Below are 11,710 nucleotides of genomic sequence, written 5' to 3' on the forward strand. Positions count from 1 at the left end.
TGTAACTAACAAAAATACAATTTCATGGATCATTTCCAACTATTTTCAAACTCTAATAAGAAAAAATGTACTTCTAGTCATGTTAGAGGACCTAAATAAATTATCCCTAAAACCTGAATCACGAACAGTAAATTTTGCTCAAAGAATTGGATATTAAACAAAACTTTCGGAATGCCCTTCACAAAAGAAGGCTCCTCAAACCTACGGCAACTCTTTTGGGTGCCTTTTAAGCCCTAAATAAACTTCAAAACTCACAGCTCTTTAGGAATTGAAATTTGCCAGCAACTGTACCCAATATCGAATAGTGTTGAATTAACTGTCTTGCAACCATTAAGCAGCTTTTAAGCTCTTCGACAAAAGCTCGTAAAAATGTTTTTGCTGTTACCAAAGAATGAGAGAAAAAGGATGGTTAGAAAATAATGCATCACAATATTTAGTCTTGAGTAGGGTAAGGTAAATAAAACCTTTTCCGACACGGAGGGCGAAATCTTAGTCAGCGCACGCTCAAAATCGGTCGTCTTGATTGTACATGATGCTGATTCCAAATTACTGCTGACTGATGTCAATTTTTCTTCCAAAGCAGCCATTGCAGCTTCATTCATCTGTCATGATAAAAATCACATGAGCTTGACCTTGAACACCCTTCACCCTTTTCCCAGGTAAAATGACGAAAGAAGAAACCGTGACTAATCCTAAAATATAAATATTGCCCGCTCAAAAAGATGTTGAGGATGGTTGGGAGGGAGTCTCACATTAGCTAATTTAGGGAATGATCATGGGTTTATAAGGAATACATCTCTATTGGAATGTGGCCTTTTGAGGAAGCCCAAAGGAAAGCCATGAAAGGTTATGCTCAAAGTGGACAATATCATACCATTGTGAAGAGTCGTGATTTCTAATATGGTATCAGAGCCGTGTCAATAAAATCCTCAAATGTTGAACAAAGAAGTTGTGAGTCTCGATTAAGGGGAGGTTGTTTGAGGGCTCCATAGGCTTCCGGGAAGGCTCTATAGTGCACTTTGTTCGAGGGGAGGACTATTGAGGATTATTGAGAGGGAGTCCCGCATTAGCTAATTTAGGGAATGATCATGAGTTTATAAGTAAGGAATACATCTCCATTGGAATGAGGCCTTGTGTGGAAGCTCAAAACAAAGCCATGACAGTTTATGCTCAAAGTAGACAATATCATACCATTGTGGAGAGTCGTAATTTCTAACAAAAGATTTATAAAAATTTAAAAGAAAATAAAAACTAACCAGTGCAGCAAGATCAGCCCCACTAAAATTATCACAAGCCTGCATTTGTCCAATCGCAAGTAGATCTACGCCAATATCAATAGGCTTCTTCCTTCCAAGAGCTTTTAAGACTAGCCCTCGTTCAGTTGGACCAGGGAGAGGAACATAAAGAAGTTTTCCAAATCTACCCGGTCGCAGAACAGCAGGATCCATGACCTCCGGTCTACCAAGATGAACGTATTTTTATGAGTATTAAGATTATAGCGACGCTCACCAAAGCATATAAATTTAGATGATATACCTATTTGTAGCACCAATAACAAAGACACCTCGTCGTTGTTCCGCTCCATCCAACTCTATGAGTAACTACAAAAATGAAGTGGATCCGTTTAACCACACTGAACTAATGAAATCTAAATAAGGATAGAAAGTAAAAAACAAGAAGAAGAAAGACCCTAAGCACAATAAAATCATAAAATGCATTGCAAGACGCTTCATCAAACCTGGTTCAATAATCGCTCCACAACCCATCCCCCTTCTTTGCCACGTTTTGTTGTTAAGGCATCCACCTACAAACAATTGGAAACATAATAATAAAAAAAAGGATAAGAGAGAAAAAAAAAACCTTGCTTCTATCAATCAGCCACTCATTCATAACCATTCTAGAGAAAGGGGAAGATTTGGATCATCATCCATTTTAGAGCATGGTAAGTCAAATACAAAAATGATCATCAACAACATAACTAGCAAATAGTAATGCACGAGTCATACTTCATCAAAGAATAGAATGCATGGTGCGCACGTCCTTGCCCGACTAAATAGTGTCCGAACTGCAAGTTCACTTTCTCCAACATATTTATTTAGTAACTCGGGCCCCTGTGCAACAAATGAAGGGTTATTACAAAAATACCGAACCTTAGTGTGAATGAAATTGGCTCCAGCCTCATTTGAATCACTTAAATACCGAACCTTAATGTGAATGAAGTTGGCTCCAGCCTCATTTGCAACGGCCTTAGCAATTAGTGTTTTACCGCATCCTGGAGGACCATATAGCAAAAATCCCGTCTCTAGATCCACACCAAAGCCCTAGAACCAAGAACAGGTTAAGAAAAAAATGACAAAATGCCATAAGAACAACCCACTGGAAATTCTCAACCCTGTAGAAAAGAAGCATAAAAAAGTCCATATACTTGATGACAAAAATTAAAGATGCACTTGGATAGTAGTCTGAAAATAGAAATTTGAAAACAAGGAATTCAATGAATAACAAAGTTGTATTTCATGCTTCCAGTGTTTTTATTATATGTTTGGCAGTAGGTTTGGAATTTGGATTCCAATTTAAACAATCATCCAGAATGTGTTTCATAATATATAGTTATAACCCATAAAAATAGTTCTAGTTACCAACTAAATATTAGGTTGAATTTCAATTAATATTAATTAACCTACGGATATGGTTTATGTTTAAAAAGTTCATATTATTATTATCACAAAATATCATAGAATTTATAGTATGTTAAATGCTATACTTATCAAAGTTTTATCTTTCTAATTGTAATTCTGCATTTCAAAATTTTAAATTCGAACTTTGGATACAATGAACGCATAAAAATGTCGTTTCCAAAATTTCAATTATTTGGATCACAAAAGCCAAATGCAATGCAATTAAAGAATAAGTGTGCCAAACAAATATTCACTGAAAACATAAAAAAGAATTTAGATTGCATGCCAAACAGACCCTAAATAATATTTCATTTGAAATGAAACTTACAAAACTATTGATCATGAAGCCTGAAAAACCTAAACCAAAGCATTACAATAGAAACTGTTCTCTAATTCAACTGAACGAGAATATGAAATTACAAGCTAGAGGAAAAGATGAAACAAAAATAATGATTTATTAAATATCAAAAGAAAATCCCAAAATAAATACCTCATAATCCTCTGGATACTTTACACGCCGAACTACATAGCGATCAAACTCTGCTCTTAGTTGTTCTAAGCCTCCAACATCTTCCCACTTTACACTAGGAATTGCAGAAAACCCTTCTCTTCTCAGTGAAGGTTGTACCATTTGAATTGCTTCCTGTAGAATGTAACAACATAGAAGAGAAAATGACAAATCTAGTCAATATCATTCATTTGAGAAAAAATCAGTGAGTTTCATGAAATAAGAATCATTAAAAATACATATATGTTTGATCACCTCAAAGTCAGTCATGGTTATAGCCAATTTGTCCATCTCTTCAGGCAACCAAGGCTGCTTCCACCAATCTTCCATATGTTCCTTATCAACAACATCAGAAGATAATTCACATTTTCTTTGATCAATTATTCTCTTCATGGCAAGATTACCAGCCTTATTAGCTAATGCTGTCAAATCAGCTCCAACAAACCCAGGAGTCGCCCTAGCTATTTTTAGAAGATCGAACAAACCTTCGAGTCTCAAGTTGCTGGTAAGGACAGAGAGAATTTCAGTCCTTGCATTTTCATCTGGAACACCTAATACAATCTCACGATCAAAACGACCAGGCCTCCTTAATGCAGGATCAACAGCATCAGGCCTATTGGTAGCACCAATTACAAGAACATAGCCTGGTCTAACATTGGAATTATCTTTCTTTGAACTTGCATCAGTAGAATCTACAAGTTTGTGGAACCCATCCATGCAAGTCATTAATTGTGTTACGATCCGTCTCTCCATTTCTCTCTGTAGATTTTCTCTCTTTGATGCAATTGCATCAATCTCATCAATAAAAACAATTGAGGGTGCTGTCCTATACGCTTTGGAAAAAAGCTCTCTAATATTTTCTTCCGATGCACCTAAATGCACCAACAAATATTAATTATTTGAAATAATCGAACACAAAAAACAAAATATTCGGCACTGAAACCAGAACAAAAAGAAAGAACAAATTAAGAGGAAATGGAGAACATTAACATTGAAAGAAAAAAGATCAAGCATCATAGAAAAGTGAAACTTGTAATAGTAGTAAAAGTGTCCAAAATTGCTACAATTGAAGTTTAAGTGAGAACTTTTCATCAACTCAAATGATCCGTTAAATGTACACATATATTACAAATAAGTACCACAAATCCAAATTTGTAAGTTTAACGATTTAAGTATCATTAAGAAAACATATGTAGTGTTGGAACTGTGGAAAAATCAAGATTAGACAACATAGAATACCAATTTCCTTAAGACCTATTGAGTTTAAGACTAACAATTATATTGATAATCATACAATTAATTTTCTAAAATGAAAAGCTTAACTCTTGACAGTAAGTAAAACATAACATGACATATTGCAAGCATGTTTATACTATCTCATAACCAAAATTCATATCTCCACATCTATATAACCATATGGTTTTACCACTCAAGCACACAATTTCAACTACTTTCGCAAGATAAACACCTATCTACCTGATACACCCGACACGACCTCCGTGGCGGAAATCTTATAGAAAGGCACGCCGGTTTCATTTGCAATGGCATGAGCCAATTTTGTCTTCCCACAACCAGGGGGGCCATGTAGCAAAATTCCAGCCATCGGCCGAACCCCCAACCACAGTGGCAGCTGTGGATGGTAGAGTGGCACAATCACCTCCATCTTCAATTCATCTAGCACACTCTTCATCCCTCCCAAATCCTTAAACCTTGGCCCTTCATCCTTCGCTTCACCTGTTTCAATTTCTGTCCCATTAAGAGAATCCTGTGTCTCCTTCTGCAATACCCCCTTGCTTGCATTCCCCACACAAATCTTTTCAGCAACCTTATTATCTATGGCAACTTCCAACTCCATACTCTTCTCCAAATGCTCGTTCTTCGATTTCTTTGACTCTGCATAAGATGTTCGGAGCATCGACTTCATCAGATCGAACTCCGGCTCTACCTTTTCCCCGTAAATGGCATCCTCCGATGTCGACAACGCTCCATCGCCACTATTATCAGAATCCGACGAAGAAGACGAAGACGATGAAGACGAATCATCCTGATTGCTACGTTGTATCCTCCTGAGGTGCATATTCTCCAAACTCTGCAACCGCTGTTCGCGTACGTCGACTCTCCTATGCCGCTTCTTTCCAATGGTACTGCAATCTGCGCCTTCATCTTCAGAATCTTGCAATTGGCGCTTGATTTTGCTGGTGGAAGTAGAAGGAATGGATTTAGGGCTCTTTGTGAGCTGCGAGTCGAGGGTTTGTTGGACGATTAAAGTGAAAGGTGACTTCTTGAGGCCTCGGTAGTCCCGGTAAGTGGACTGGAGATGCTCGACGATGTCGTCGACGGTGGGACATTTATGGCGACAAGACTTAATTCGTTGAAGAAGGAAACCACGATTCACAACGGACGGCGACCTGCCGCCAGCCATCTCCGCCGCCTCGCTTGGATGTGGAAGAGAGATGCACTTGTAATCGACGCGCAGCGGCGGCGGTTAACGATGAGCAACACACGGACGGAGTAGGAGGGGATTTGTGAGGGATGGTTGGTAATGCCAATTTCTATTTTACCCCTAATTTTTTTAATCTTATTTTAAATTTGTTTTTATTTTTATAATTATTGTTCATTATTTTATTGGGATTGCGTAGGAGACAATGACATTTTTACCCTTTTCAGTAATTATATGAAATTAAATTTCACCAAAATAATAATAATAATAATAATAATGCCTAACTTCATCTAATACTAATTTAATCTAAAAATATTCATCAAAAATAGCCAAAAGAAAAAAAAAATTGGTTAAAATTTTGAAATTAGCATTCAATTGTTAGGAACCAATAATTTTAATTTTTAATAATAATTTTGATTATTTTATGTATAAGTCTACGTACAAAATATTTGATCCCTCTTTATAGATTTATTAATCGAGAAGATTAATATTTATTTGTTAATTGAAAAGATTAATATTTGACGTCATATTCATATGCAAGTGAGTTACAAACTAAATTCATGATATATTTTCACAATTGATTTTGAAGAATTAACCTGATTGATAATTAGAAACATAATCTTCGTAAAATAAGTAGATGCGTAATTCTCTTAAGTATACTTTGAACAACAAGAAAAACATAATTCATAATTAAATTATAAACAAATTGTTCACGAAAGAACTAGGTAAAACTGCAGTTACGAACCACTCGTGAATAACCAACTAGTATATAAAAATTATATTCACAAACCCAACTTATTTTATCAGTAGGCTTTTAGTAGAGTGTCCTATAGTTAGCTCGTACTATCGCTAAAATGTCAATTTCGCTTCAAGCATTTGAAGCAAACTAACTCCTAAAAGCAAAGGAATAAGAAATATAACTCTTCTTTTGAAAAGATGATCGAAGATAGAAAAGTTATCGAGAACGGGCGGGTGAGAGATTGTACAAATATTTTTAAATCCATATCCAACTATTATAAAGAAAGTAAAAAAGAAAAAAACAATGTAAAGTATATTAATTCGTTCCATATGTACAAGACTATTCCATATGTATTCAATCAAATTGCTACGTTACTCAACATATGCAAACATCTTCATTGCCAAGATATATAGTTGCGTTGCTATGCCTTCAAATAAGAGCAAATACCTGGTGATATTGTATCAGCATCCAAATCTTTCAAGCCTCCTCCGACGCAGCTCCTCTGGAGTTAAATCAAAACGATGTGATAATCGACGAGAAGGCATCGCCCTATCCTGCCGATCCGTCCCACACATTTCACACCTGGGTAATAAGCAAGAATTGTCAAATGTACATGCTTGACACCTCCATGTATCGACACTCGTTTGTCGTCTACCAACGGTTCCTCCTCCGAAAATCCTATGATGCCGAAATGGATTCAAGCGACAGAAAAATCCAAGAGGACGACTCAATATTCGACCAACACTTCTAATAAGAACGGCCAATGGATCTGACCCCGAATTCATACCCTTCAAACGTAAAAAGAGAATACCAGCAAGTATTCCACCTAGATGACCAAGGAATGAGACACCAGGTGAAACTATTTGGATAAGTATTAGTTCTAACCATGCAGCATGACTTGATGGTACTCTTACACCATGAACGTAAGTGTAGCTTTCAGATTGAGAACCAAGAACAACTTTCATAGCAAAAAGTACACCCGAAAACCCGACCGAATATTCATGGTAGTATGGCCTCTCATAATTGAAGAATAGTAGAGATTTGACAAGCAACAAGGTAATTCCCTGTGACATTACGAGTAACGCGCCAACCATCGAGGCAAATTTCGTACTGCCCATTGATGATTCCAATTGAATGCCTTTCCATAGTAGAGATATCATGTTGTAGGCAAGGTGTGAGTCACCCACATGGTAGAATGGTGATAGAAAAAAACGCTTGAGGTCTTTGTACTGCCAAATGCAAAGGATACCAATGTTATGAGAGTGTCGCAATGAAACATCACATTATTTCATTCAAAAAGACATACAAACAAATTAATAAATAACTAAAAAGAGAATAATTCTACAACAGTTCATTATCGAGAGAGATTGCAAGAATACAATCGTAAAAAAACAAGAAACTGAGAATATTGGGAAGCAATCGAAGTGTCGAAGTTCTTGAGTGCTTTTCATTTTTCTCAAATTCAGAGTTATTATACTTTGAAGACTGCCTTATAATAACCGCGTTCCGAGGATGCCTTGTAAGGTTGTAAATTACACAGCTATGTGGGGACAAACCAATCTGGATATGTCTTGTAACGTTCAAAATCATACCGTTTCTTACAGTTGAAGCATACAAATTCAAATAGAATCCATCGTTTTATGCCATTTTCTCTATGCAAGCTGATTTTCCAATTAAAAAAAGACAAAACCTATTTGTAACAATGACGCTATAAACTACAAAATTTGTTATACAGCTGAATGAAAAAGGGACATGCCATTCTGTTTAGGACTTCGCTAACAACGTGTTAACAAAAAGGGTCCTAAACAGAAAGAATTATAAACCCTAAAATAAAGCGCGAAAACCACAATGACGACAACAATGCTACCTAATCCTAAACAGAGAGTTGGTAATAAAATTAGATGATTGGGTAATAACTAAATAGCCAGAATAGTCACCTTGAGGATGAGATACGCATTAAACCAGACATCATCTATGGACGGGATGACAGAACGAAGAAAACCGGGCCTTAGATGAATAAGAGTATTAGTGGCGAGGAGCCCCACTGTGATGGGCTTTCCCTGGAGCCTGTTGTATTGGGTCACCACTTGGTAAGCTAGCAGTGGTAGCATTCCAGCGTGTGCTTATTTCCTATAGTATCCAATAAAAATATAGTTAAATAGGACAATAATACAAAGAGGAAAGAGCAGCATTCTCTAAAGTCAGTAAGATAAAACAGCACAAGTTACATGCAGTTAATGCATTGCAAATCAAACAAGTATTGTTTCGTAAAGTATATATATATAACTGAAGGGTACCAAACTTCCTGGAATAAGCCCTTATGCTTAAATTGGCATAGCATCGTTTCAAGAAGTAATTCGTACAAAGTTATACTCGAAGATTAAGTGGGGGAACTGGGTGAAACAAAGAGGCTCTCCAGATCTCACAGTTTCCTGGGAGAATGTCACTGGATTGGGGTAAATGGCTATCACAATTATCACTCTGACCGACCCATGAACATGTTTAACTTCTTAATGTATTTTATAAGTTCTGTTTGGTTCGGGTCAACCCGAGGTTTTTCCTATGAACCCGAAACCGAACCGAGTCTATTCGGGTTCAAGAAATCCAACCCAACCCGAAATGCTAATCCAACCCAACCCCTATAATTCGGGCTTGGTTGATCCAGGTAGTCAGGTTGGATGTACACCCCTAGGTAAATGGCTATCACGATTATCGATGAAATGATAAAAGCATTTCACAAGATAAGGCTGGGGGACAGATTCAAATTGTGTTGTTCAGTAATGGATATATAATTTGAGAGCATTCTATTCACGGCTATAGAAATCGAAGCAACGATAAGAACCCCATCTAAAGTAAGCTACAAGATGTTATAAATCCCATGACACCGAAGAGTTGAGGCAAAAAGTCCAAGAGATTACTAAAATATTTGGGATAAAACATCTATCGTTCGCAAAAGGTGCTGATAAAAGGGCAACGCTAATCAGTCTTATGCACAAACAGCACTAATGAAGCTTTTAACAATGCATTTCTGTGTTACCATAGCAATGCCTCAAGTAGCATAACTGAAAACGATCTTTAGCATTTCACCCACTGCATTGCCAAGAATATCTTTCGCCAACCTCTCATTTATCATTAGTTTTGATTTTATATTAAGAAAACGGGAAGGCCAAGAAGGTTATGCATAACACAAAATAATTGGTTCAAAACCTGAAATTCCAGATCCAAAAAGGAACCCCTAAAATACTGAAATTTGAAACGATCGTTTTCGTTGATAGTTTTGATGCTACCTCGTTCCACAGCTCATTTTATTCAGATTTTGGAATTTCCAGAACAGGATTCAATCCTCGAATTCTAGATGAAATTCAATCTTTAAAAAATCCATACAACCTACGCAAAAGAACTCATCATTGAAGGTCGAAAGTTCAAAACAACATCCACGAGAAAATGCACTTTCGCATTCTAACACTACAAACAAGCAATAATTTGGACAGAAAAACAAAGAGTTTCACCACTTTGATTAAACAAGCGCGATTGAATCAAAAAGCAGTCCATATTTTGCAAAAAAAAAATTAAATCGACAGGAAGATGATGATTGCAGAAATCAGAAAAATGGGTTCTACAACAAAAAATGAAGAATTAAACTGCGAATCTTACCAGTTTAAAGAGGAGAAAAAGAAGGCAATGAGAGATCAAAATCTGAGAATTTGATCAGCTGGAAAGGGTTTGGAAATACAGAATAACTTCGCTTCGCATCGCCTTATGGATTGCCGCCCACGAAACCTTTTCAATTGGGAAACATCGCGAATTTTCTCGTTGAAAATTGTGGGACCCACTCGATTAAATAATATTCTTTAAATCTTTTTCTTTTTAATACTTTTTGTATATATATATATATATATATTAGTTTTAAGTATAAAAATTTGAATTAAGTAAACAAAAATTAATTCTTAAAATATAGTCTAATGCATTTAAAATTGATTATAAATACAAAAGGACATTCTCGTAATTATACATGTTTCAAATAGAAACTAAACGCGAACATTTTTAATTACAATTCAATTCAATTCGATGATTTTTCATTAAAACAAATTTTTATTGAAGATAGATAAAGCTCGATTATATATCATTATCAAAATATAATTAAAAATTTAAAAATTTAAAATTGGGCCAACCTTAAACCTCACGAACGGAAATAAGATTTAAAGGAAGTTTATACTAGGGGTGCTCATAAGTTAAGTTGGGTCGGGTTGTGACATTTTTTAGACTTTATCAGTTCATCCACACTTTGAGACGAACTCAGTGAAAGTCGAACTTTAGGTTTATGGTCCTCCAAATCTCTAACCGGTCACCGTTTAATCCTAACGCTAAGACGGTTCGAATTATTCTAGTTATTTACTTAAATTTCAATATTTAATTGAAATTTGCAGAGAATAAATAATTATATAATTACGTAAAATAAAATATACGAACGTAGAATTGTATCCTAAAAGAATATATATTTTAAAATTAACATAAATTCCAATTTGTATTATATAATTCTAGTACGGTCGACGAATTGACACATGTCTCAAAATAAATTTTACGACCTTAATTATTAAAAAAAGAATTTGTGTTAATTATTTTATAGTTGAAAATAAGAAAATTAACGTCTTCAGCCAAAACAAACTATCAAGGCTCGATTCTATGGTCTCTTCAGCTGACATCGTCATCTGTATATGGTGTGTTACGATCATGCTCATCTAGGGCATGTTACCCATGGGCGCATGCCCATGTCAAGTCATATCGTTTATGATTTTCTAAGTTGTAATACTTTACTTTTGTATTTCTAAGGAAGTACGATGTTTCGGCATAATCATGTCTAAGTCTACCAAACATGAAATGCCTCAAAATGTACTATATAGAAATATAACTAGTTGTCAACTTCTCCCTACCCGATAGTTATATACTGTAAGCTATTGTTGTTGCATTTTTGCTTGTATTACATATAACGCTAATTTCAATCTCTCAAATATTGCTTTTAAAACTCTCTTTTGAAACCTTTCTACTCCCGGTTTCTAAAACTTTCCTCTTGAATTAGGGCTAGAGGTTCGAGTATACGTTGCTTGGTCGTAGGCGACGCAAGAACAAATTGGCTTAACCCACTTGTTGCTGGAAAATGACTAACGCACAATAGTCCGCTGCTATCAAAAGTGCGATTGTGGCATGGTGCACTTGATTCTGCATGAAATAAATATTAAATATATTTAAAATAAGCTAAATTAATTTAAAAGAAATATTAATAAACTTTATACTATGTCTCAATATATATATATATATCTCATTCCCGTTTAAAGCTGAGTAAGGAT

At 35.6% G+C, this 11,710-nt stretch overlaps 2 protein-coding genes across 6 annotated transcripts; both read right to left on the reverse strand.

Annotated features, from left to right (window-relative positions):
- Positions 1-5,710, reverse strand: LOC111467161 (cell division control protein 48 homolog C-like). The gene is made up of 10 exons (XM_023111949.1): positions 4,663-5,710; positions 3,442-4,058; positions 3,169-3,321; positions 2,205-2,321; positions 2,007-2,111; positions 1,739-1,804; positions 1,537-1,601; positions 1,257-1,458; positions 465-602; positions 1-378 (listed from the first exon to the last, which is right to left on the reverse strand). The coding sequence occupies exons 1-10, from the start codon at positions 5,606-5,608 to the stop codon at positions 331-333; spliced, it is 2,457 nt and encodes an 818-aa protein (XP_022967717.1). The 5' UTR covers positions 5,609-5,710; the 3' UTR covers positions 1-330.
- Positions 5,711-6,606: 896 nt separating this feature from the next.
- Positions 6,607-10,135, reverse strand: LOC111467237 (rhomboid-like protein 14, mitochondrial). Of its 5 annotated transcripts, XM_023112082.1 has the most exons (5): positions 10,020-10,135; positions 9,653-9,752; positions 9,403-9,572; positions 8,303-8,495; positions 6,607-7,594 (listed from the first exon to the last, which is right to left on the reverse strand). In XM_023112082.1, the coding sequence occupies exons 4-5, from the start codon at positions 8,474-8,476 to the stop codon at positions 6,827-6,829; spliced, it is 942 nt and encodes a 313-aa protein (XP_022967850.1). In that variant the 5' UTR covers positions 8,477-8,495; positions 9,403-9,572; positions 9,653-9,752; positions 10,020-10,135; the 3' UTR covers positions 6,607-6,826. The 5 variants fall into 5 exon arrangements, with proteins under 5 accessions (XP_022967850.1, XP_022967853.1, XP_022967852.1 ...); XM_023112085.1 differs by lacking the exon at positions 9,403-9,572; XM_023112084.1 differs by lacking the exons at positions 9,653-9,752; positions 10,020-10,135 and adding an exon at positions 9,573-9,591 and having other exon boundaries at positions 9,403-9,473.
- Positions 10,136-11,710: the final 1,575 nt, after the last annotated feature.

Source organism: Cucurbita maxima, unplaced genomic scaffold, assembly GCF_002738345.1.
Source record: "Cucurbita maxima cultivar Rimu unplaced genomic scaffold, Cmax_1.0 Cma_Scf00033, whole genome shotgun sequence".
Taxonomy (NCBI): Eukaryota; Viridiplantae; Streptophyta; class Magnoliopsida; order Cucurbitales; family Cucurbitaceae; genus Cucurbita; species Cucurbita maxima.